General features: G+C 38.9%; 1 protein-coding gene across 1 annotated transcript; it reads left to right on the forward strand.

The window, feature by feature from the left end:
* The first annotated feature begins 18,335 nt into the window (after positions 1-18,335).
* Positions 18,336-25,093, forward strand: ly6d (lymphocyte antigen 6 family member D). The gene is made up of 5 exons (XM_063017332.1): positions 18,336-18,359; positions 18,596-18,704; positions 23,437-23,511; positions 24,639-24,734; positions 24,872-25,093. Exons 1-5 carry the CDS (start codon positions 18,336-18,338, stop codon positions 24,952-24,954), a joined length of 387 nt encoding a protein of 128 aa, XP_062873402.1. The 3' UTR covers positions 24,955-25,093.
* The last annotated feature ends 1,116 nt before the right edge of the window (positions 25,094-26,209 follow it).

Here is a 26,209-nt window from a genome sequence, read left to right on the forward strand (position 1 = left end):
ACCTGCTCTATGAGCAAAAAATAGTAGAAGCGAGCGAATGTCGTGGACAGTGAATGATTCCAGTTATTGGACTAATAAATTGGATTAAGACAGTAAAGGCAGGGATGTTTGAATGGCTACAGAACTGTCATTTTAACCACTGAAATATAAATAAGCGTGTCTAAAATCTGTCTGATAGTGTTTTGCTGTTTATATAAGAGAAAAGGTTTAAAAGAAAAGCAGGCATTTATCCTCTGCCGTAATGCACCATAAATTCAACCCTATTCAGTGCAATTAATTCCATTCCCACTGGACAATTATTCCCCTCCATGATTATTTCATTTTACAGCTCATATAATATAATATAATGCAGCTGCTTTTTTAATTAGCATGAAAAAAAATGTAATGATGACATTTGAATCAGATGGGCACCGACATCTATTTAAAACAGATTTATTTTCAATTTGTTTGTGATACTAAATAAAACACAGATGACGAAACCACAGAAGTAAACCTAGTAGGCTGACCTTGGTCTGCCACTGAAACACAAGCCTCCAAATGATCTGCAGGTCAGCAACCTTGCACTGTCCTTTATTATCAGACCCTCACTTTCTTTCTTTCTTTCTGGCTTTCTCTCTAGCAGAGGTTTATATCTTCTTACCCCGACTATACACACTTTTTTTTACATGGGTCAGCTATTGGACTCGAATGTGCCTTTTTTGAACCGTCATCATTTTTCCTCTATAACACAGTACAATTCAGTAACTAGAGGTCGTATAGGTTGTGTTCCATCTCAGCTCCCACATCCTCATGATCGATACACAGTCAAAAGCATGAAGACTTTTGATGATGGGTTTTTCTGGCTGGGTCTTGTTTTATTTTTTACACCTAAAACCCTGGACGTTATTGGTAAAATATTTACTATTTATTAGGGTTTTAATGTCATGTTTTACACACTTTGGTTACATTCATGACATGACAGGTAATTACTGGTTACACAAGATTCATCATTTCAAGTTTTTAATATCAAACACAGTCATGGACAATTTTGTATCTCCAATTCACCTCACTTCTTTGGACGGTGGGAGGAAACTCACGCAGGCATCGTTATTCGTAAAACTCTACTGGCTTCAGGTCATTTACATTTGCAGCTTTTAAACTAGGGGTGCGACAATTGATTTTTAATTACTAGTTAGTAAAAACGTGCTTTGTTTGTAAAGTTATGTTAAACTTAAACGTACCTCTTCATTTTAAGATTATTTGTCTGAAGACCCAGAATATTTTGGAGAAACACTATTCATATGGTTGTCAGGAGTAATAATAATATTTTTATATATTTCTCTGTGTCTGTGTGGGTTTTCCTTGGTTATTATTGGATTGGCTACTCTACAGCATCTTCCCTGTAGGTGTAAGTGAGTAATTAATGTAATGTGTGGTGCCCTATGGGCATAGATTCATGACAAAACCGTGCAAGGATGTATTATATCCACACACCTGCAAGAACAGAAATAGAACCCACATTGCAAATGTTTAATCACAGTAGAATAATACTGTGGTTAAAAAGCCACCAAAAATAGGGGACAATAACAAATAAAAGAGGTGGCCAAATTATAAGAAATAAAGTGACATACGTCAGCCACAACATAGAAACTGGATAGAACAAAAATAGTGCAACATGACAGGCTGCTCTGTCCAGCCCTCGAAATAGAACAGACAAGTAACTATCAGAACCTGCCAGCTTGGCTATGGATGAGCGGAACCCCTACTCCACCAGCTGGTGCCTCCCACGCATGAAGTTGTTTTGCAGGTGGTTCTGCTCCGGAAAAGGGACTCCACGTCGCCACTGGGGCAATCTGCTCTACCAGTGCGGTTCCATCGCTAGACCCAACACACGGCAAAACCAGGTGAGTTCCCAGAAACCAATAAAATGCGTAGAAAAACTGGTCCGGACCAAGCAATCCAGCTTTATGGCTTCAGAGAAATGCAAGTGTGCAAACAAAAGAGCTCATCAGTGTAAAAGGAATGAACCATAATGTATTGGGGACCTCCACCTGGAGCGAAAAAAAAAACGCTTAAAAATTACAGGTCATTTACAGATTACAACTCATATTTGCCTATTTAGTCTGCTCTGTGTTTTACACAGTTGCCTCCATCTCTGTGTTGTACTCTTTACACTTTGTGTTTTTAAATAGCACCAGATTCACTTAGTAGGATTAAGTGTTTTTTTAAGATCAAGAAATTACTCTATCATGTGTACTCTAACCCTTTTTGTTGAATATGCATAATACGCTTTTAGAGGAATGTGCACTTCCATGTGACTGCATGATGTGGCGCTGGTGATACAGTTATTGCTGTGAAATGTGATGGCATCAGCAGTTGCTTTAATACCTTCTTCACATTCAACGTGTAATTACTGCAATTCTCAAAGGCAAGCAGACGGGAAGCTGAAGATGCCTCATTCATTCTGACAGCCGTCTTTGCAATTTAAACCAGCGACGGTCTCTCAAAAGACCCGGCGCATTTGCGTTGCATATATACACACACCACGATTTTCAAACTAGTCCTTGTCCTTATCTGCAATGTCCTTCGTTATTATTCTTGTAAATAACTTTGTGTTCAAGGTGAGCGCAGCCTTGTAAGATGCATTTTCCAGGTCTTGCATTCTGCAAAGCTTTGAATTTCGTGATTACCAAATCCACCTTTCATATCCCACAGAAACTGGAAGCGAGCACTCATTTATGTCAAGGCATTGCATCATGTGTGTGTGTGTGTGTGTGTGTGTGTGGGAGGGTGTGGGTGGGTGTGTGTGGGGGGGTGCACCTGCATAAACCGCACCGAGAGTCGAGACTCTTAAGAAGTGTGATGTTAAATGAAGTTGAAGTTGATTCAAGGACAAGTTTGATCAAAGTACACAGACTTTTTCTATCAAGTAAATGCAGAATATCAGAACCAAATGAGCTCTGAAGAGCAGCGGGTCGTTATGATGTTGCAGCATTATTACTTATTGGTGTAAATTTGTTTAAATCATTCATCTTCAGTGAGCGTTTTATCTTAGTCAAGTTATTGTGGTCACTGTTTCACACTTGATAGTAAAGGCAATCCACAGCAGCCAATACACCTACCACTATGATTTTAGAATATGGAAAGATGAGTACCCAGATACATAAGCATACAGAGAACATGCCAGACATTACACATTCCATGACCAGATGTGTGCTGCTAATGTGGTAATGATATAATAATGTGTGTTGTTTTGGTTTGAGTGCATAAGGTGTAGCAATGTTGGGATTTTTATATACTGTTATAAATACTGGCCTCTTTATTAGGAACACACACTGATCAGCCATAACATCATGACCACCTCCTTGTTTCTACACTCACTGTCCATTTTATCAGCTCCACTTACCATATAGAAGCACTTTGTAGTTCTACAATTACTGACTGTATTCCACCTATTTCTCTGTATGCTTTGTTAGCCCCCTTTCATGCTGTTCTTCATTGGTCAGGACTCTCCCAGGACCACTACAGAGCAGGTATTATTTGGGTGGTGGGTCATTCTCAGCACTGCAGTGACACTGACATGGTGGTGGTGTGTTAGTGTGTGTTGTGCTGGTATGGGTGGATCAGACACAGCAGCGCTGCTGGAGTTTTTAAACACCTCACTGTCACTGCTGGACTGAGAATAGTCCACCAACCAAAAATATCCAGCCAACAGCGCCCCGTGGCAGCGTTCTGTGACCACTGATGAAGGTCTAGAAGATGGCCAACTCAAACAGCAGCAATAGATGAGCGATCGTCTCTGACTTTACATCTATAAGGTGAAACAACTAGGTAGGAGTGTCTAATAGAGTGGACAGTGAGTGGACACAGTATTTAAAAACTCCTGCAGCGCGGCTGTGTCTGATCCACTCATACCAGCACAACACACACTAACACACCACCACCATGTTATTGTCACTGCACTGCTGAGAATGATCCACCACCTAAATAATACCTGCTCTGTGTGGGTCCTGACTATTGAAGAACAGGGTGAAGGCAGGCTAAAAAAAGTATGTAGAGAAACAGATGGACTACAGTCAGTAATTGTAGAACTACAAAGTGCTTCTATATGGGTAGTGGAGCTGATAAAACGGACAGTGAGTGTAGAAACAAGGAGGTGGTTTTAATGTTATGGCTGATCGGTGTATAACTGCACTTACCTGGTGTTCTGTGCCAATCATATGATTATACTGTACTAGACGCCCAACACAGAAGTGCAGGCCTAACCTAACGTCAGTCCTCCACCTCCTCAGTGTACGGCTTGGTAAAGCACTTACAGCTCATATCTCTTCATCAGTCACAGGTGGCATTTACTGGCTCACACAAGCTATACAGAATCCTGTGCCAGCAAAGACCTGGTGCATTAAAAGCCATTTAGTTGGCACTGGGATGTTTAAAGTGTTTGTAAGACAACTATAAATTCTGAATTGAGCCTTATACATTATGAGCCACAGTGACTGTGGTAAGCTAGCTAATCCTGGGCCAGTTTAAAGAAATGCACCGACGAGGCATAACATTAAGACCACTGGGACGAAGGCAAGCCAGAGGAGGCAGTGTGATGCTTTGGGCAATGTTCTGCTGGGAAACTTTGGGTCCTGCCATCCATGTGGATGTTACTTTACACGTACCACCTACCTAAGCATTGTTGCAGACCATGTACACCCTTGCATGGAAAGGATATTCCCTGATGGCTGTGGCCTCTCTTTTGCGGAGCACAACAATAAGTTTGACCCCTCGTTTGTCCAGCACATCCCACAGATGCTCGATTGGATTGAGATCTGGGGCATTTGGATTCCCCAGATCTCAATGCAATCAAGCATCTGTGGGATGTGCTGGACAAACGAGTCCGATCCATGGAGGCCCCACCTCACAACTTACAGGAGTTAAAGGATCTGCTGCTAACCTATTGGTGCCAGATACCACAGCACACCATCAGGGGTCTAGTGGAGTCCATGCCTTCACGTATCAGGCTGTTTTTAACTTTCTATTTCTGGACGTTTGCTGGTTAATGTCACGTTATTGTAGTTTTTAGTAAAGATGAATGAAACATTAGTTTGACATAATCACGCTCGTACTGTTTGCTGCTCTCATGTTATGCGCCGACTGTCTTAACCCTCAAGACACGCAATGATCTATGGGTAAACATTACTGTCAGCTTCCTGTGTAGTGATAAACCGTCACTCGCGACACCCTACACAGTTTGAAGTTCTCTTTGAACTGAACGATTTCACTCCCTATGGTTTGGAATCTCACTTAAAATGTCTGAATACCCTGTGTAGTCCACTTCACAGGAAGCTACTGGGGTGATTGGTATGCACCTCTGGACTCACTGTGTGACTTTGAAATATTACATGCATCCTGTGAAGTCCTTTCTTATTTCTTTCACTTTTTACTGGCTGTTGCTCATTGTTGGATTTGTAACTAAATGTTGGGTAGTGCGCACTGCATTACTGATCACTAAAAACTATCAGAAGCTGAATTACCGAAGGGTGACTTGGGAAACTGGGCCGATATAACACAACGATTAATATAATGCAAGCAGTGATGAAATGTTCAAAACATCTAAACAACTATAGTTGTGGTGACATTCTGACCCTAATTATTAAAACTACATTTTGAACTACTGATGAAAAAATACTAACTGATCAAGCTGTTTATTGATGTCTACTCTGTTAGGTACCTTGTTTGCTACAAGCATGAAGATTGGGAAAGTGAGTTAAACAGTATTGATTTAGCAATTGACAGCAGCATGGCTGTATTGATTAGGATCAGGTATCTGTCCGTTACAGAGCTCTGTAATTTTCACTGGTTTCACGGCAGGTTTGTAATTAAGACCTGATTAGCATTCCAGAGTTATGTGTAATTTGATGAAGGTTCATTAAACTGGTAACTTGCTTTGGAGGTCATGAAGATCTCATGCTAGCATAAAGTGCATTTTAATGATAGTGAACTCTGAAGTAAAACAGTGGCAAAGCAAGTAAGAATATTCTGTATACACTATGTGGTGAAAATATTCGGACATGAGCTTGGTGGACATCACGCACACATACACATTTTTATATGTTTGGCATCTTGCTTCCAGAGGAGTTCAGGTCTGAAGTCTTGATTTCGTGGTCCACCAACCACCTTAATTGGCCAGGCTGTGTGGCGTGGAGTATTGTCTTACTGAAAAAAAACAATCCTCAGATCTGGAGGACATGGTCAGAGCAGAAGGAAACTAATTTTCATCCAGGATGACCTTGTACATGGTTTAATTCAAGCATCCTTCACACAGACAAATCTGTCTGATTCCAGCCTGATGCAGCCCTAGATTATCACAGATCCTCCACCAAATGTCACAGTGGGTGTGAGAACTTGTAGGCCTCTGTCACCAAATTCTCCTGCTTGACTTTGTTCTTAATTTTTTTAAATCTTAAGCATGGAAGCAAACTGACACACACTGTGCCCCTTTTCCAGCCAAACCAGAATTGAACCTTTTCCTTAGTCAAAACGTATCATTTCCACTCTTATGCTTGGTTAGTAGGTATTTTTTATTCCGGTTACTTTGGCATTTTTGTAAATACTATTTAGTTCAGTTTGTCATTAAGCAGTACCTAATTAATAAAATAAGGTGTGCCAATGTTGGACTAGAAATTAGGTCACTGGTTCCAGCCCTACCACTGCCAAGATGCCAATGCTGGGCCCTGAGCAAGACCCTTAACTCCTTAGCGGCTTAAACTGTATAAAGGCCGTAAATGTAAATGCCATACATATACAAATGCTGATTTAAGAAAAAAATAAATATCTATATATAATGCTCTATCTATTTCACATAAAGCAATAAATCACATTCCATCCAGTATATTTGTCTCTACATTAAAAACCACCACTAGAGACAAGGCCAAACATAAAGAACGCAGCTGAATGAGGACGAAGAGCGGGATTAAGGCTGCCACGTCTCCTTGAGGATCTCAGTTGGTGCTCTTCATCACATATTCCTTTTTATCTCCGCATCCTCGGCTTCCAACAGCTCCCTGCAACATGCTCTACGTGATCAGGATGCACCTGCTGGCGGTGGGAATTTACCCACAATGCTTAGTTTAAATGTCAGTGGTGTGTATTGTTTTTGCATCCTTTTAGTATCAAGGTCAATGTGTCCTCCAACAAATCCATAAGGGACTGGCCTCATTATTGAGTAACAACAAGCAGTGCAGCAATAACCTAATTATCCTTGGCATGTATTAGATAAAGGGCCTTATTGCCTGCTTTCCTACAAGAGGCCTGTTGAAAGGGAATTTGATTTCCCTGCATACTCCATGACCAGATCCAGCCCGATGTTAATTGGGTATTTCGAGCAATGAGGGATACGTATTCCCAGCAAAGCGATTTATAGCTCTTGGAATTAAATATGTGGAAATAATGCATATCGAACTTATCAGCTAAATCCCTCTCTCCTGTGGCTGAATATTAATATATCACATCTTATGAATCAGCTCGTGAGTCAATCAGGTGAATAATGAGAGGTTTAATTAGAGTCCTAATGTATGCTTGGATGAATCGGGGGTCAAAAAATAAAGCTACAATTAAATGTTTCCGTGATATCTAATAATTTACGTTCATCTATTCATATTCAGTTACCACTTTCTTAGGGGTGCTGTGGATCCTTATTCCGAAAGCAATGTGCAAAATACAGGAGGATTTAAACGTCATGTTTTACACACTTTGGTTACATACATGACAGAAATGGTAGTTATTCGTTACACAGGATTCATCAGTTCACAGGTTTAATATCAAACACAGTCATGGACAATTTTGTATCTCTTATTCACCCCACTTGCATGCTTTTAGACTGTGGGAGGAAACCCACACAGACAAGGGGAGAACATGCAAACTCCACACAGAAAGGACCCGGACCACCCCACCTGGGGATCAAACCCAGGATCTTCTTGCTGTGAGGGGACAGTGCTACCCACTGAGCCACCATGAACAGTCTATTGGAAGAAACGATGCAGTGACTTATACACACATTCTGAGGAAACTTGAGGAAATTTTAAGTAGCCAGTCAGAAAAAGTCATGTTTTTGAGACCTGGGAAGTGGTTCACACAGAAAACATTACAACGTCCACATGGACAAGGCAGGAATACAAACGAGACAGGGTGCCAGTCTGTCTTGGGGTCTCACACAGTTACTCTGACTTAAACGGAAGGAAATTTAGAGTACCCGATCAATTTACTGCCATGTTTTTGTGAGTGTGGAGAGTACCAGATTACCCAGAGCAAAATACATTTTTTGAACATTGGTTGGAACTCATGTGTGTCCTTTTTTTACATTGTTCTGTTACTGTATTGGCATTACTCCTGTAGTGTAATTTGGTGAAATATTGTTATACTGCTGTATATTCTATGTGACACTACAAAACACATGTTTTTGTATATCATGGGCTTGGCCAACCCACTATGAAATAATATGAAAGTGGTGTGAAGTACAGCAAAATGACAGCAGCAATAAAGCTTCCATTTAATTGTGTAGCTTTATGACAACTTTTATTACATACTGACATATTTATATACTTTTTAGTATTGTCTGTACCTCAACAGTCTCCTCGGCTGCTCCCGTTAGGGGTCGCCGGCGGATCATGATCCGCATTATTGATTTGGCACAGTTTTTTGTTTTTTTTTACGCCGGATACCCTTCCTGACACAACCCTCCCTATTTATCAGGGCTTGGGACCGGCACTACAATGCACTGGTTTATGCATCCTAGCGGCTATGTAGGACAATTCAGTGTCTCCAATTAACCTGACTGCATGTTTTTGAACTGTGGGAGGAAACCGGAGCACCCGGAGAAAACCCATGCAGACACGGGGAGAACATGCAAACTCCGCACAGAAAGGACCCGGACCGCCCCACCCGGGGATCGAACCCAGGACCTTCTTGCTGTGAGGTGACAGTGCTACCCACTTAGCCACCGTGTCGCCCGTCTGTAGCTCAACAGTACTACTAACATAAAGAGAGACTGCACATTTTACTCAATAGTTGCTAAAACAAAATAAACAAAATGTACTGTTTAAAGCACCACCTCAAAGTAATAAAAACTGAAACCACATAAAGACACAAGACTTTTAAATGAGCACTGACTTTTAAATGAGAACTTTTTTACAATCTTAACTGATTTACAAAAGAATACTAATTCAGGATTAGCCGATTCCGCTTGGCATTTTGGGAACAACATGTTCTCCTCTTAAATCCTCTTAATTCCAACTAAGAGGTGACTTATACAGATTCAAAAGATGCTAAACGGACATATAAGCAGCCCACACCCAATTACACTGAGATACACTTTTAACTTGTCCAAATAATTTGACCCAAGGGCATTTTAAAAATAATTTATATGATGTCTTTAAGGAGAATGCATTTGGAGCGAACGATTTTGGTAGAAAGCCAGAGAATACCTAATGAATGAACAAAAGAGACGAGCATGCAGCAGAACTTATTGATCAATTTAAATGTCCCACATTAGTGCTGAAGCAGAAATCTGAGAGACGTGGAGTATCGCTTCAAATCTGCCCTGGAGTAAGAAAGTGAGTGGTGCAGAAGTAAGTAGACAGCAATGTGACAGGCTTTTCAGGCTATTTTCCAGAGCAGATGCTTTTACTGTGGCTGTGAGACAGTGATGACGATAATGATGACACATCTCAAGGGGGAAGAGGTGGAAAAAGTACACATTACAAGACATGTCAGAACCGTTCCTCAGCATGGTGCTGCCAAAAGACGCAATTCCTCATGGGACGCATCATCCACAAACACAAAGCAAGCCAAGCAAAACTGCTTCTGTGCTCAGGCAACATATAAAACTGCTGCTGTACTTAATTTTATTTCAGTGTTTTAAGGTCTAAAGTTTACATACACTTGCAAAGGATATGTACTATGTCATGGCAGTCTCGGGATTTTAATGGCAACTGTTTTTTTCTGTGACTGAATAACTGAAACACACTTCCTTATCCAAACTAAATCTAAATATAACCACATACACGCCTCAGCTTAGAACATTATGGTGCAGAAAGTTTTATAATAATGTTAACGTTGTGACATGGCCTTCAATTCCTCATTATTGCTTGTGATTGACTACAGCTGGTAACAGCTGGTGAATTTTGGTTGGTGGACTATTCTCAGTCCAGCAGTGACAGTGAGGTGTTTAAAAACTTTATTAGCGCTGCTGTGTCTGATCCACTCATACCAGCAAAATGCACACTAACACACCACCACCATGTCAGTGTCACTGCAGTGCTGAGAATGATCCACCACCTAAATAATACCTGCTCTGTGGTGGTCCTCTGGGGGTCCTGACCATTTAAGAACAGCATGAAAGGGGGCTAACAAAGCATGTAGAGAAATAGATAGACTACAGTCAGTAATTGTAGAACAACAAAGTGCTTCTATATGGTAAGTGGAGCTGATAAAATGGACAGTGAGTGTAGAAACAATTAGTAGATTATTTTAACAGTAACGGATTGGCTCTTAGGTACTCCAAGACTCCAAGGTACATTTATGGCTTGCACCTAGTGTTTTCAGGTGCTACCACCAGTGAAGCTGATCAGAATTATGTTATAGGTCAAAGATAATAAATGCTGAATATTATTCAACCCATTTTTAGACATCTTTCTTATTAAAAATAATTACAACTTCCACACTGGCTGAATAATTTTGCTTTGCTAAGAAATTTCATTTAATTGCCATTAACCACCAGACCTGGTGTGCAGGCCAGATGCACTGTGGTTTTTTTATGGATTTTGAATTTAAGATTAAAATCATGAAGACAGAATGATGTCTGTCCACACAAACTTAGATAAAAAAAAAACATAGTTGTTTTTTCACCCTTATATAATAATTATTACATAACTTTGTGCTAGCTACAGATTTTTGGCCAGTCAGTTACACAGTTGCCAGAGTGAATTAAATATTGCACAATAATTGTGTATGCTACTGACATCAGCATTTACAAGTGTTTTTTTTTATTTTTCTGTATTCAGAATAACCTCATTATACTTCCAAATCATGTCCTGTAATAATTTAATACATTCTGGTTTCTGTTTCCTAATATACCGGCCCTCGTTGTGATTAGTTTGTGCTAGTGCATCAGGGTCTGGGTTGCAGTAGATCAATACAGAGGCTGCTAGGAAGTGTTTGCACAAGATATGGGAATGAAGACCAGCTGTGGTCGAGCATGATGCTTTAGCGTATAGCCAGTGATGCAGGAAATGGACTGCAGACACCTGCTCTGTTGAAACTCTTCCACTTGTCCTCTAAAGATACCTGCAGCACTTGATTGATTTTACAGTAAGAGCTGGAGATGATGGAGAGGCAGCAGGATGATGGACCACATGATGATAGACTTCCTGCGTCTGCTGCTGCAACCACAAGAGCTTTCCTATATGTATGATTAGATCATTCACTTTTGCTCATACAGATGAAGTCAAAAGTTTACATACACATTTAAGTGATTTATATCATTGAAAAAGTCTATGTCATTGTAAATTTGATTATTTCTGCAACTTTTCAATACATATATGTAAAGCTTCTGCGTTTAAAAATAAAAACTTAGAACATTTTGTAGCAAAGATGCTGGGTCAAAAACATACACTCCAGCATCTTTATTAAAATAAATGATTAATTTGGTGGTGTAGAAAGTTATATAATGTTAACTAACTTTGTGACATGTTCTTGTTAGTTGTTAGTTCCTGTTGTGTCCATATAAATAAGACTAATTTGACTCAGCCTGCTGAAACGTACATGATCTTCTATTGCAAAGGTCAGGAAGAACCCACAAAATTTGTCCAGACAGTCAAACCACTAAACATAAAACATTTGTTGCATGGATAAGAAGCTGCTAGAGCATGGGTAACACTATCCACAGACATATATTGCAATGGACTTATTTGTTGAATAACAAAAGTAAGCCTTTGTTTTAGAAATACTCTAAATGGCTGAATGTTTATGGACATTCTTTCGTATTACTAAATGCGGGTGTTTTAGCTCAAATCAATTTTACCTATCAAATTCCTGTTCCTATACAACTGTGTCCCTGTGCAAAAAGCAAGGTTTTTATATCTGATATCATTTGAAAAGGTTTAGTATGGAGAAACTCCACTGGTTGGTACAGAGCTTTGACCCTAAAACCATTAAACACCCTTGGCATAAGTTGGTATTTTTGCTTTGCCTGTAATTGTGCCCACTGGAAAACATTAGGTGCAAGTAAAGAATACCCCATACAGAGCTCCAATCCATCACTGGGCTTCAGCCACCCCCTGTTAGACATAGTCAGTAATAGCACTGCTGAGATTCGGGCCCGGATTTTAGTGGTGGGCTAACACCACCGGAGCACCTATAGTAACTTTTATTTACTTTGGATAAAGTGTAAATGCCAATATTTATACACTGATCAGCCATAACGTTAAAACCACCTCCTTGTTTCTACACTCACTGTCCATTTTATCAGCTCCACTTACCATATAGAAGCACTTTGTAGTTCTACAATTACTGACTGTAGTCCATCTACTGTATTTCTCTACATGCTTTTTAGCCTGCTTTTACCCTGTTCTTCAATGGTCAGGACCCCCACAGGACCATCATAGAGCAGGTATTATTTAGGTGTTGGATCATTCTCAGCACTGCAGTGACACTGACATGGTGGTGGTGTGTTAGTGCGTGTTGTGCTGGTATGAGTGGATCAGACACAGCAGCGCTGCTGGAGTTTTTAGGTACCGTGTCCACTCACTGTCCACTCTATTAGACACTCCTACCTAATTGGTCCACCTTGTAGATGTAAAGTCAGAGACGATCGCTGTTTGAGTTTGCCATCTTCGAGACCTTCATTAGTGGTCACAGGACGCTGCCTATGGGGTGCTGTTGGCTGGATTTTTTTGGTTGGTGGACTATTCTCAGTCCAGCAGTGACAGTGAGGTGTTTAAAAACTCCATCAGCGCTGCTGTGTCTGATCCACTCATACCAGCACAACACACACTAACACACCACCACCATGTCAGTGTCACTGCAGTGCTAAGAATGATCCACCACTCAAATAACACCTACTTTGTAGTAGTCCTTTGGGAGTCCTGACCATTGAAGAACAGGGTGAAAGCAGGCTAAAAAAGTATGTACAGAAACAGATGGACTACAATCAGTAATTGTAGAACTACAAAGTGCTTCTATATGGTAGGTAGAGCTGATAAAATGTACAGTGAGTGTAGAAACAAGGAGATGGTCATAATGTTATGCCTGATTGGTGTGTGTGTGTGTATATATATATATATATATATATATACTTGAAAGGCTGAAGTATTAACATCCTAAAACTGATATGATATACATGTTCATTATGTGTATGTAAACTTTTGATCTTAAATGGTTGTATGTTAGACATTTCACATGCATTGAAAGACTAAGAGGGGTAACTCTTTTTTACCCCTTAAAACACACGTGTTTGTTAAATACTGGGTAATGGTATGGGGGAAAATTCTTTACATTAAACAGTGATATAAGGACAATCACTTTATTACCATAAAAGCCTCCACTGAGACGAATGTGGGTGAGAAACAGGAATTATGTATTTTTTCTCAAGTATTTTTAAACTATTTCTAAAGCCAAGCGTGTACTTCACACAGGTCATAAATTGTGGGTGAGACGAATATAAACTGTTTATGTGAAGGAACTGCCTGTGTGTTTAAACCAGATAAAAATGAGCAACAACTCATCCAGACGTCAGCAGGAACCAATAAAGGTCAGCAGAGGTCATGCTGATTCACACCTTCAGCATTAAGTTTGCAGGTCAGCAGCAGGGCAGGAATTAAGAAGCACCTCCTTCTTAAAGGTCACCGATGGTCAAAGGTCCCTCTGAGGACAGTAAAGAAGGAAACATTAGCAATGGCTATCATTTAGTTTGCCAGGTTTGTATCTGTTTAGTGCTGTTGTACGATGTAACACCATTTGTCCATGAGCTAAAGCTGAGCCAATTAAATGAAATGAACCAGTCCTGCATCCTGTTCTGGATCACATTTAGCTAATGAAGGACTTTTGATATTAAGTGTAATGCTTTTTATACATTATTATGATTAAACTGCCTTTTCAGTTTATTGAAATGTGTTTTGTTTACTGCCATGGTCTTTACAGAAAACAGTACTCAACAGTTAATAAAGATCACTCTTTTATTTATAAAGGAATATAGATCAGACCACTAGACTTGTGGGATGGGATGTGGAATGGAACATCTCTCCTGCTGTGCAGTGGTGAACGGCTGGTTGAGCTCTCTCATTAGCGCCGGAGCTGAGTGTGACGTTTCTACACTCCACAGCCAGTGCGACCATCCATGTGGCATCAGGGGGCTTCAACAACTCGATTCTAGAGAAGGTGCACCAAGCTGGGCTTTAGAGACCTTCTTTTCCTCATAATGCCTCCATTTATGAGCCCTTCAATTACACAGCCACATTCAAAGCCAGCTTGAAGTTTCCTAGTGAATCAGAGCGTGATCGCTGCGCATGATTCGTTTCAGCTCGTTCAGACACTAGTGATGGAGAAAGAATGGTACAAGTTGGCACCATAGCATTTGAATTAAAATGATGAATATATGACGCTTCTTTGGCACCCCTGGTTTGCAATTTCAAGTAGCTGATATTGTCACATTGGAGGAGCTACTTTTTCTAAAAAAAGAAAAACATTATTTGCATCTTAATAAACCTCACATGGGGTCTTGACGAGTATGAACCGCTGCCTTAAAGGGTAAGAGTGTGTAAGAGTGTGTCAGTGTAGAAACAAGGAGGCGGTTTTAATATTATGGCTGATGGGTGTATATTTAAATAATGAAAAAGGGGAAAAAAGTTCCCACTAATCAGTAGCATTGATTGGCATTTTGCTGGTATTACTTTACATATTTTGATTAATATGAGCCGTGTACCACAATAAAATAGTACAATAGTACCTCTGTCTGCTTAAAACTGTCCCAGCCTACCCTACCACCCTGTCTGGAAGGCTACTGAATGGGTGGTAGTTCTACAATAATTTAAACGTAACTTGCCTTGAAGTTTATTTAAAGACTGTTTCCTATATAACTGGACATGCTTTTCCTGACCTTAGTTGACCCTAGTATGCAGTCATACAAACATTCACATATCCACACTAACAGGAAAGTCTCTGTTTAAAAAAAGCCTAAATGAAGCAGGCACACTGTGACCAAGAGGATGCAGCTGGGACATTGATCTGCCTCCCCTGACTGGTACTGAATGAAGGAGGGATACATAGACAGAGAGCGCGAGAGCAGAGTACAATGTGAGCACCTGGATAAAGCTTTCCCACAAAGCCCTCTCTTTATCCGGCCCGGCCTGGATACACTCCAAAAACACATGAAAGCCCCTTGCTGTCTGAACTTCACTGCCCCCTCTCTGAACCACTCTTTTAGCTTGCTTACTCCTCTTCCTACGTTTGATTTATTTTTATTACAGCATGATTGAGCTTTACAAACATCCTGTGATGCCCAGTGAAGCTTTGAAAGGGCAGAAAATGACCCGTATGCTGAGGTTTACAAGGTGTTTGCAGTATGATTAGTATAGAGAAATAAGCAGATAAACAAAGGAACAAAAATTGTGCTAAAGCATGTCATTTAAATGAATAATCCACACATTATAGTGGTAGACTGCATTGCGGAAAATATATTAAATAAACCAGTGGGCTTAACATTTTAAAGACTATCCATCCATCCATCCATTCATCCATCCAGCCAGCCAGCCATCCATCCATCCATCTATCTATCCATTCATCCATCCATCCATCCAGCCAGCCATCTATCTATCTATAATATTCTTCTTCATAAGCCTCGCCTATGTTTTGTGTAAAAATAGTCTGTCCTAGGTTTCAGCCTTTACTCCCAAATTTTAAACTGTCTCTGGGAGCAGTAAAAATGTCACCTGTAGCTTCATGGTTTGGGTTTTCATTGCGTATCATGTACAATGCCAAACGCGGGGGCGTAACTACGGGGGGCAGGGAGGCAGGTGCACTGGGGCCCATGGCGCGGGCGGTGTATGACATGAACTCAACCACTCAACCCCCCACCACACTGCCCCCCCATTGGCTGCACTCGCCAGGTCGTTATTATTATTATTATTATTATTATTATTATTATTATATTACAATATCTTTGTTAAGTAAAATATTACAATAACTAAAACTGTGCATTGAAAATACCAGAGCCAGGAATTTGTACTTGAAGTCTATTGTAGATGATTTTGCTGAGCGCAAGGCACGCCGCAATAACTTCTGAGTGAGTACCTTTAATTCATTCTGAGCAGCTATCAGCATACAGCATTTACATATATATATAACATTAAAACCACCTCCTTGTTTCTACATTCACTGTCCATTTTATCAGCTCCACTTACCATATAGAAGCACTTTGTAGTTCTACATACAATTACTGATTGTAGTCCATTTATTTCTCTACATACCTCATTAGCCTTCTTTCACCCTGTTCTTCACTGGCCAGGACCCCCACAGGACCACCAGAGAGCAAATATTATTTACGTGTTGGATCATTCTCAGACACTGACATGGTGGCAGTGTGTTAGTGTGTGTTGTGCTGGTACGTGTGGATCAGACACAGCAGTGCTGCTGGAGTTTTTATATATATGTACTTTGTTGAGGGGGCCCAATTTTTTTTTTTTTTGCACTGGGATCCATGAGCTCCTAGTTACGCCACTGGCCAAATGTCAGCTCGAGTACTAAGAGGGCCACAGCAGTTTTAATTCTCTAAAGTAGTGAACAATGTTTTAGAATTCAACAGATTGAAAGATGTATCTAGTTTTGGTCGATGCCAGAAATGCAATGTTGGCCCCCATAGTACCAAATGTAAAGTCTGAATAAGAAGTAATAACATAGAGTACAGTTCTAGCTTGTTAGAGATTTTGTGGCAACAGATTGAAGAATTATCTTTTTGGTTCCATGTGATGCTTCCATGTACAAACGAAGGTCCATAAACAGCAGGATTGTTGTTTATATTTGACTGCCCTTTACAGTACTTAACTCTTTCCAATCCTTATGAAAAATTGGAATGTTGAATGCCTTATAACCTAATGCTAGAACTTTTAGAACTAATGCACTTGTCGCTGAAGAGAAATAATTCTTTACAGTCATATTCTGGGCTCTGTTGTAAAACCTTTTCTCAAGAGTGGAGCCTATTACAGCAGCAAATAGTAAGCAACTCTATTTTATAACCCGTGGCTTTTAAAGGAAAAGGTCAACACATGAGAATGAATTGTTTGTTTATATTTTTGGCTATGCAGTGTATATTTAGAAGACAGATTAATATGATCCAGGGCGACCTTAATACAGACCTTTTTTGTTTGCCTGATAATCTATGGACATCTTTGGTCAAATTAAACATTTTTTTCCCTTCAGAAGCACTCATTAGTCAGTGTTAGTCTGTATCCAGTCAGTGGTAAAAAAACAGGCCTGTTCGTTCATGGTTAATGTGCCAATGTGGCAGTCAGGAGGGAGCTTTTCCGTAAAAGGAAAAGGGGCAGTGAGAGCAATGGTCCCACATGACGTGGGGAGCAACAGGACGAAAGGTCACATACTGCTGACCAGACAGGATTAAGCACACAAGGTCAGTGAGATCATGACCCTGACTGTGGTTTCGAATCAGGACAGAAGGTTAAAGTTCAAAGCGGAGGAAGTAATGTGGATCTGTGACTACATCGGACACCTGAATAGGATGATTTGTCCTAGTTTGCAGAAATGACTGCTGAACCTTTAAATAGTAAATACTTAAATACTAAAACTAATACTGAACCCTCTTTACTCCTAGAACTGCCTCAGTTTGTCATCACACTAATTCCACAAGGTGCTCAGACTAGGTATATAGCTGAAGAATAATGGATACTTACAAAAATCAATTCAGTTCATATGGTAAAAAATAGTATTTTTAAGTGTTTCCATTTTACCTGCTGTCCCAACCTTTTTGGAATTGGGTTTTTCCCATTTACACATCTTGTTCCTTAGTCAAACTCTCAGGGCATACCCACAAAGTTGAATCAGTTCATCTGGACACAAGTTTGTTGTAGCGATACATTTCGTCACTCGTCCAAGTGACTTCTTCAGTCTGAGCTGGTGGTGAATACCCCAACCTTATATGCAGACAATTTGCATAACAACCGATCACCGCCCATTGCATAACAATTGAACCTGTGATCAGGTCCATATGCAAATCACAATGACCGTTAATTACAATGGCCATGTGTGCCTTTCACATATGATTGGGGTATAGCTCCTATCATGGCATTGTAAGATGGTGAGAGATGTACTCTCAGGCGAGTGAGGAGGTAAGTGTTAGTGTGAAGTGCATCAAATAACTGTTTAGGTTGCCTAATCAAAGAAAATAAACTAAAAAACTCTTCATGGTGAAAAATATGTGGTTATAACAGGCCCACTGGATTGAATACTGCTCATTGCTGGAGCTGCTGTCTGAATACAGATGTGTGTGATTTTGGAAATGACTTCTCACTATGTACACATAACCATTATCTCCTACATATCCTCTATATATTCTACCACCCAGGATCTTAGTAAGAGCCTTTACTTAATTGCTAAAACATCAGGCGCCTTGAAGAATCCCGTGCCCTGTTCGAGCCACTCGTCTCCAGCCTGCCTGAACAGAGTGCTGGATGGTACGCCTGGCTGCTTATTTGATTAGGTATAGCAAGGACTTACAGCGATAAGGCGTCAGCTACGTCTCGCTGTGCTAAGCCCTGTTTCAATTCAGAGGCAAGGACAAGCGGAACATATGTCCTGCAAGAGACACTGAAGGGTTTGTCATTTTCCTTTAGTGCACTCAGCACATATATAAGATGGGTTATGCCAAGACACTTTTGTCCTCAAGGAGGAAAGCTAGAGCTTTAAAGCTAGAGGTCCGTCAGTTGCATGGGGCCATATTGATTTTTGAAATAGCAGGGTGATTTACAAATAGATTCAGCCAGCATTCCCCTTGTGTCCTAACTCTGCAACCATTCTGAGAAACAAATAACTGTAAAAATCTCAGGTGAATCCAGAAAAGCCTCTGCATTGTCTCAGTCGATGTGGCAGTTTGATAGCTTGCAGTAGGTGGACGTAGGATTCGCTGAAGCACTGGCTATGTTACTGAGATCAATACCACCGTCTCTGATGGTTTAGCAACACCATTGATATACATATTACAGACCTAAATAGCCATTTGACTGCCACAACGGCACTCCTTGCTGGGAGGCTGGGATTTTCTATGAATATAAAGTAAAAATACAAACAAAATGTCCCACATTTCCTATAACAATACCAAACCTGAGTGTTTTGGCTAAATTGTAAATGTGAAAATATACAGTGGATTTGGAAAGTAGAATTTAGAATTCCTTTTGGCGACAATGACAACTGCAGGTCTTCTTAGATAAGGCTACAACCTTAAAATTTGGCAGTATATTGGGCAGTATATTCCATTGTTTATGGCAGATTCAGGATGGAGTGGATGGTGAGCCTGGCTAACTGCCATCATTAGGTTTGTTCTATTGATATTTTATAGGTTTAAGTCTGACTTTTAGTTGGTCCACTTAAGAACATTCAATGACACTCCAGTGTTGTTTTGATTGTATGCACTCTGGACAAGGTTTTTCTTCAAATATGCCCTGGTAGTTGGCTGCATTCATCTGTCCCTCATTTTTAACCAGTATCCCTGTCCCTGCTGATGAGAAACTCCCCAAAACATGATGCTGTCAGCAACCCTGAGGATAAAAATGCTATTAATTCTCATGGTTTTGACAGCATTCACACATCTGGAAAAACTTGCCACAAGACTTTAATGTATGTGAGAGTTTGTGCCTTTTCAGTCAAAAAAGAATATGTGAGATTAAACACTTAGGCCTGACTCACTTTGGATGTTCCAATTTCTTTCCAGGGTTAAAATTCACAGTGGGCTACTTAAGGTTAGAATTCTGTGCAGACCACCAAAATTGTGGGAACAAATTTTCAGATCACAACAGATTTGTCTGAAAGCTGTGGAAAGCACAATCATAATTACAATAATTATTAAGAATTAAGCACAAATAATTCTAAATTAGAATCTAATAAATATGTTGGTTTATTTCAGCCCTGATGAAACTGGGGGGAATTACATTTTGGAAGATTGGTGTTCTGTCTCGGTATTGCAGTTTCAGAGACTTGTAGAATCTGTGCCAAGGCGCACTGAAGCTCACTGAAGCAAAAACACCATATAAAGACTTGGAGTGAGAGCCAGCCATGCTTAAAGTCATGCTATTCACCAGAACATATTCACCAGAATAATCATCTTTGTTGGTGTTTTTTTTTACATTATACAGATTTGATTTGAAACTGTAGCACTGATGTATTTTTAGGAAAGCCTCACTGCATAAGGATCTGTCACTTAGTTACTCAACCTCTGATCACTGAGTTGAGGAGGAAACTGTACAGCGGTCACTTCGAACCTGAAGACAAGCTCAATAGCAGCATCTGCTGGTTCAAATCAGTACATGGTTCCTCTTTTCAAACCCTGAGTATGAGTTTCATTTTGCCAAGACGGCTCTACAGTTACAGATTAAGACGTTTAAGTACATTTGTAAGAAATGTGTATATCATGGCCAGCTTTCGATTTTTTTTTCCATCTTTTTTTCCATCTAAGCCAATTGCTATAAAAATTGTCATTAAAGCTTTCTTGTCTGTGGATTGTCACCCATGTTCCAGCAGCTTCTATTTTGCAGTGGCTCATAGATCAGCCCATAAATCTGCCTAAGTTTACAGTTTCGATTTTCTTGCTGATCTTGGCAAAAAAGGCCCCTGTTTCATATAATTTGTAGTTAGTGCAGTCAAACAAGTCCTAATTATGTTGGTGCAAAGACACACGCTATAGTTAATCACTATATGCAATAGAAAGCATTCTGACCAGCAACATTACATTACAGTGTGGTACACGAGCTGCACCGCCGCCGAGCGTAAAGATCTGCATCGAGTGGTGAAAACAGCTCAGCGCATCATTAGCACAGAGCTCCCGGACTTGAACATGTTGTATGCTAGCCGACTGAAGAAGAAGGCCAGCAGCATCATTAAAGACACCACACACCCCGGACACACACTGTTTCAGCTGCTACCATCAGGCAAGAGATTTAGGACAATAAAAACACGCATAAACAGGTTAAAGAACAGCTTCTTCCCTAGAGCTGTGACCTCCATTACACCCACACCCGTCCCCATCCAGTCCAGAACACAGGACTGAGAAAGACTCATGCACACACACATTCATACACACACACCATGCTTCACATGCGGACTATGCAGCATTTGCACAAATACAATATTTAATATTTATAAATTCACATGTACATTACTTTTGTAGAGTGTAAATTTCTTACTTTTTTAATCTTTAAGACTAAATAATTTTTTTGTGATTTTTACTGCTGCTATTACCTCTATTGGAGAGATGCCATACAAAATTTCATTGTACCTGTGTATAGTGACAATAAAGATTCTATTCTATTCTAATCATAAACACTAATGAATTAGGAATTAGAGGGTCAGGACACAAAGTTAAATAATACTAAATAACTATTCACATGACCACAATTATAATCTAAGTTGTTAGGTGTTTACTTTTTACCTAACAGATTTGTCATATTAAAAAACATACCACCCATCCAATACCCTTGAATTTGTGAATCTGTTGAACATGTAATTTCAGATCTATGGGCTTCAGTATTGAGTTGGCCCAAACTTTAGGTCTTTAACTAACTATTTTTCCACAAAAACCTTTCATAAGCTTTTGTGTTTACATGAAGATTTCTGCTTATGCCAAAGTTAAGAGCTTTGGCTCACTGAGGCAGTAATGCTGAACAAGAAATCAACATTTTAAATTCAAATGATCCCAAGGTGTTCAGTGAGGTTGGATCAAGGCTTTGTGCAGTTCCTTCACATCACACTTGTCTTACCTACCATCATTATAGACCTTGCTTTGTGCACACATGTAAAGCCATACTAAGCCAGTATAGATCATTTGCTAAATGGATGCCACAAAGTTAAAGCATATTATGAATTTTTATATCATTTTATATTATTAACTTTATAAACCTGTTAGTAATGGATGTGGTTTAAATACTTATTATGGGGAGTCTCCACATAGTTGTTAATAATGTAGCTCTGTTAACACAACCATTAAATAAAGTCTTTTATAAAAAGGTTTAAATCAGGAAGCAGTAACTCATTTCTTCATTATATTCACAAGGTCGCAGGTATACAACCTTAAATTTTGCTGAACGCAGTATTGACTCATAACATGCTCATAACAATTGTCTCGGGTAAACAAATACCTCTTTACCTGCTCCATTTATTCATGTCATTTGTCCATTTATAGTATGGAAAGTAAGTGTACCAACAAATGAGCAAACAAATTGGGATTGAAAGTGCATTCATTCTTTCAAGTTGTCAGAACCTGTGCCAAGAAACTGCGTGCAGGCTCTCCAGCAAAGTGCCCTTTCAATGCCAGCAATGTGAAGATTGTATTCAAATCTAATTTCTGAAATTAGTAATCTACCCTTGCCAAGCTAATGACACTAGCTCATTACTCAGACGAGGAAAGTGGAGAAGAGTGTGGCACCTACTGTGGCTGGCAAAAAAAAAGTCTGCTCCTCTGAGTTTTACGCCAATGTATGAAGGTACATCTTAAGGTTTTATTATTGTACTGCTACAATATTCATGGATGTTTCTGGAAAAGAATTTCACCTTGATGCCATCATATAAAATCTCATCATACGCCTTTGCACCAATGGTACCAAATGTCATTTTTTTGCTGACCACAACACATTTCCACAGTCTTTCTGAGATGAGTTTGGGCCCAGATCACTTGAAAGCATTGCTAGAATTGATTTATGTATTATTCTAAGTATAGAATAAAGATTTATGCTGCATTTCCTGATGTAGTGGTGGACTGTATTAAGTGACAACAGTTTTCCAAAGAACTTCAGAGTCCCTGTGACTATATTTATTACAGTTTTTCATGTAATGCTGTCTGATGACTCAAAAGTCATACATATTTAACAAGTTTTCAGGCCTCCACAATATTATGACATCAGGACTTTGGGTAAAATGAATCCTTATTTTATTTGGCTGGTTAAACATATTTTATTTTCAACTTTATGAACAAATTGTAAAAAACGTACAAAGATTTAAAATGTATTCAAATGAAAGTATAGAGTTACAGAGTATACACTCAAGATTAAGATCACTACATTCTTTTACTTTTGTTTCCGTGAGCTGGTGAAGTTTAAATTTCAAACCGGTTGTGTGGCATTATTGCGCACATACTTTAAAAAAAAAACTGGGTTTAAACAAGGTGCAACCACTCAATAAAACATTCTACCATACACCGAGCCATCAGATCACCTGCCAACATCATGAAGCTTCTACTGTGTACCTTTGTCGTGGTGCTTCTGTGCACTGCCTCAGGTAAGAGTAGCTTGATTTTATATATAACCTTATTTCCAGAAAAGATTGGGAGATTTTGTAAAATACATTAAAAAGAAGAATCTGTGATTGGTTAATTCTCTTGAATCTTTATGTAAGACATAAGTAAAAAGAAGATTTCCAATGTTTTCACTAATCGTTATGTTATGTAAATATAGAGACATTTAAAACTTGATGCCTGCCACACTCAAGAAAAGTTGGGACAGAAATTTAGCACTGCGTTCTATTACATTTACAATCAAAAATACTAACCTTAAAAATACTTTTTTTATTCTTTTTTTTAAACTTTTTTATATCTGTCAAAAAAAAAACTAAATAATTTTTTTTAGCTATTTTTATTGAACTTTTTTACTGGAGTTTTTGGTTTTTGTTTAAATGCATTCTTGTTTTAGCTGTTTATTAATTGAATTTTCTATTTGTTATTCAAAGCAGGAATAATTGGACAGGTGTAACCACAGCAGAGCTTCAGCTAGCAGATTTATTATAAAACACCATTCATTAAATAAAATATAGATATATTGCCTTAAAATAATGAAATAAAAGAAATAAGTCATATATAAAATATTAAATAAGCATTTTAAGCATTACTCAGTTTTAAAGGTATGCAGTGTATATCTGTTAACAAATCATACAGCCACTGTTGTATTTGTCTATTCCAATGACGCTATACATTGGAAAGTATAAATTAAATATGAATTAATTCAATTAATTGGTATAAATCAAATATTTTTTAAATTAAGACACAAACATAACTATATTTTCTGTGTAGACCTAGTAAATATCTAAAAACTGCAATGTTAATATGTAACTAAAACAAAAACACTGAAAATAATATTACTATGATGATATTATAGTAATAATATATCTACATATACATATAGAATTCTTTCACATTTGAAACTGTCAAACCATAGTGCTTTCATTTAAAAAATAATACAGTAGATCACTGCACCACCCAGGCAGCATGCTCAGTGCTGTAAATACTAAATAAAATCATTAAAAATACAATTCAACAACATGATAAATACAATCATGGTAAGAAGGTATAGTTTACAGTACACTGATCACACACATGAACTGATTTGAGTGTTTAATTGGATATGTTGCAGTCCATTCCTTGCAATGCTACACGTGTGTAGATGGGAACTGCAAAACTCCCACTGACTGTCCATCATCAAGCAACTTCTGCAAAACAGTGTCAACACGTAAGTGCTCACAAGACCTGTTCCTCTCCTAAACTTCTCTTTATAAAATATAATAAGTGCATTATATCTTAGCAAAACTGCCCTGCAGCAGCATTTCTACTGCATATTTACCATATTTGACCATGTTTTTTCTGTAGCTAACGAGTTGTCTCGGACATGTGAGGAGTTCTGTGTGCCAGGAGTGAACGTCCACTGCTGTCAGGGGGATCTGTGTGGCTGATGACCCGCCCATCATAACACTGCAGCTTTTGCAGAATGAAGCACATAATCACAATTTAATCAACAAAGAATCTGTATTCTGTAATCTCTTATCTTTTATTAAATAACATGTTAATTCAGAAATAAAACTTGTAAACTGAGTTGCGTGTGTGCTTTATTTTTTAAACTATGTAAAGCTGCATTCTAATAGTTCAGTCAAAACTCAACAACCAAACAATATCAGACCCTTCAGGGTTTCCCCCAAAACCACAGGAAAACCGCACATGCATTTAAGCTGCTTAGAACAACTTACTGTAATGATTGGCTGAATGTTTCCTGTTACCTTTGTTTACATTTTCTCATTTACATAGCACTGGTCAGCCACATAAACTGGTTTTCCCTAAACACCTATTTTAGTCAACTCCCAAATTGTAAGTAGAACTTTGCAAGTTAACTAGATAGAAACGTTTACATTAACCTTTAGTTTAAGGTTATGGTAATCGGTATTACTTGTAAATGAATGTATATATATATATATTATAATATATATATTATAACAGAGAAAATGTAAGAGAAAAAACACCAGCTCAATTCCTCCATCCCTCAAAGAACTGGAACGATTTATTTTTAGGAAATGGATTAAAATGTTACCACCACCATGTCAGGCCTGTATTTCAAGATGGATTGAAGCTGTTCTAGAGGCAAACAGTGGCTGTGATTTCAGAAATTCCCCTGCCGATATTTAAATACATCACTGCTACTTACAGTTATAACAGGAGAATCTGGGTCAGCTGTCTATTAATCTCTCTACATTTATTGCTTTTTCCATTAGTGTGTGGTCAGATATTAAGTAGATTTTGGGGATTTGAAAAAAGCCACTAAGAAACTTGGTGCCAAAAAAACAGAGACTATTTATCATGTCAGTGAGCAGAGAAAGATTAAAAGCCTCGATCTGTTGACCTGATGCAGCACTTCTGTCAATTTACAGCCTCCAGGAAAGAGCCAAAAGTGAAATGGCAGTTCAGAGAATAAGAGCTCTTTTCTTGATTAAAGGAAAAAAGTGAAAGTTTTACAGTAAAGGAAAGCATGACAAACTGAATATGTGGCTGATTCTAAAATAGAATATGCTGTGTGTGTAAATATTATAAAATGTATTATTATTATTTCTTTTTTTTCATGCCACATTTTCCTCTGTATTGACACTTGGTAGATCCTTGGCTCAACTGCAAACCAGGATCAGGATCAGAATTGATTTCTAAAAGTAAAACAATTGATGT

Source organism: Trichomycterus rosablanca, chromosome 20 (genome assembly GCF_030014385.1).
Source record: "Trichomycterus rosablanca isolate fTriRos1 chromosome 20, fTriRos1.hap1, whole genome shotgun sequence".
Taxonomy (NCBI): Eukaryota; Metazoa; Chordata; class Actinopteri; order Siluriformes; family Trichomycteridae; genus Trichomycterus; species Trichomycterus rosablanca.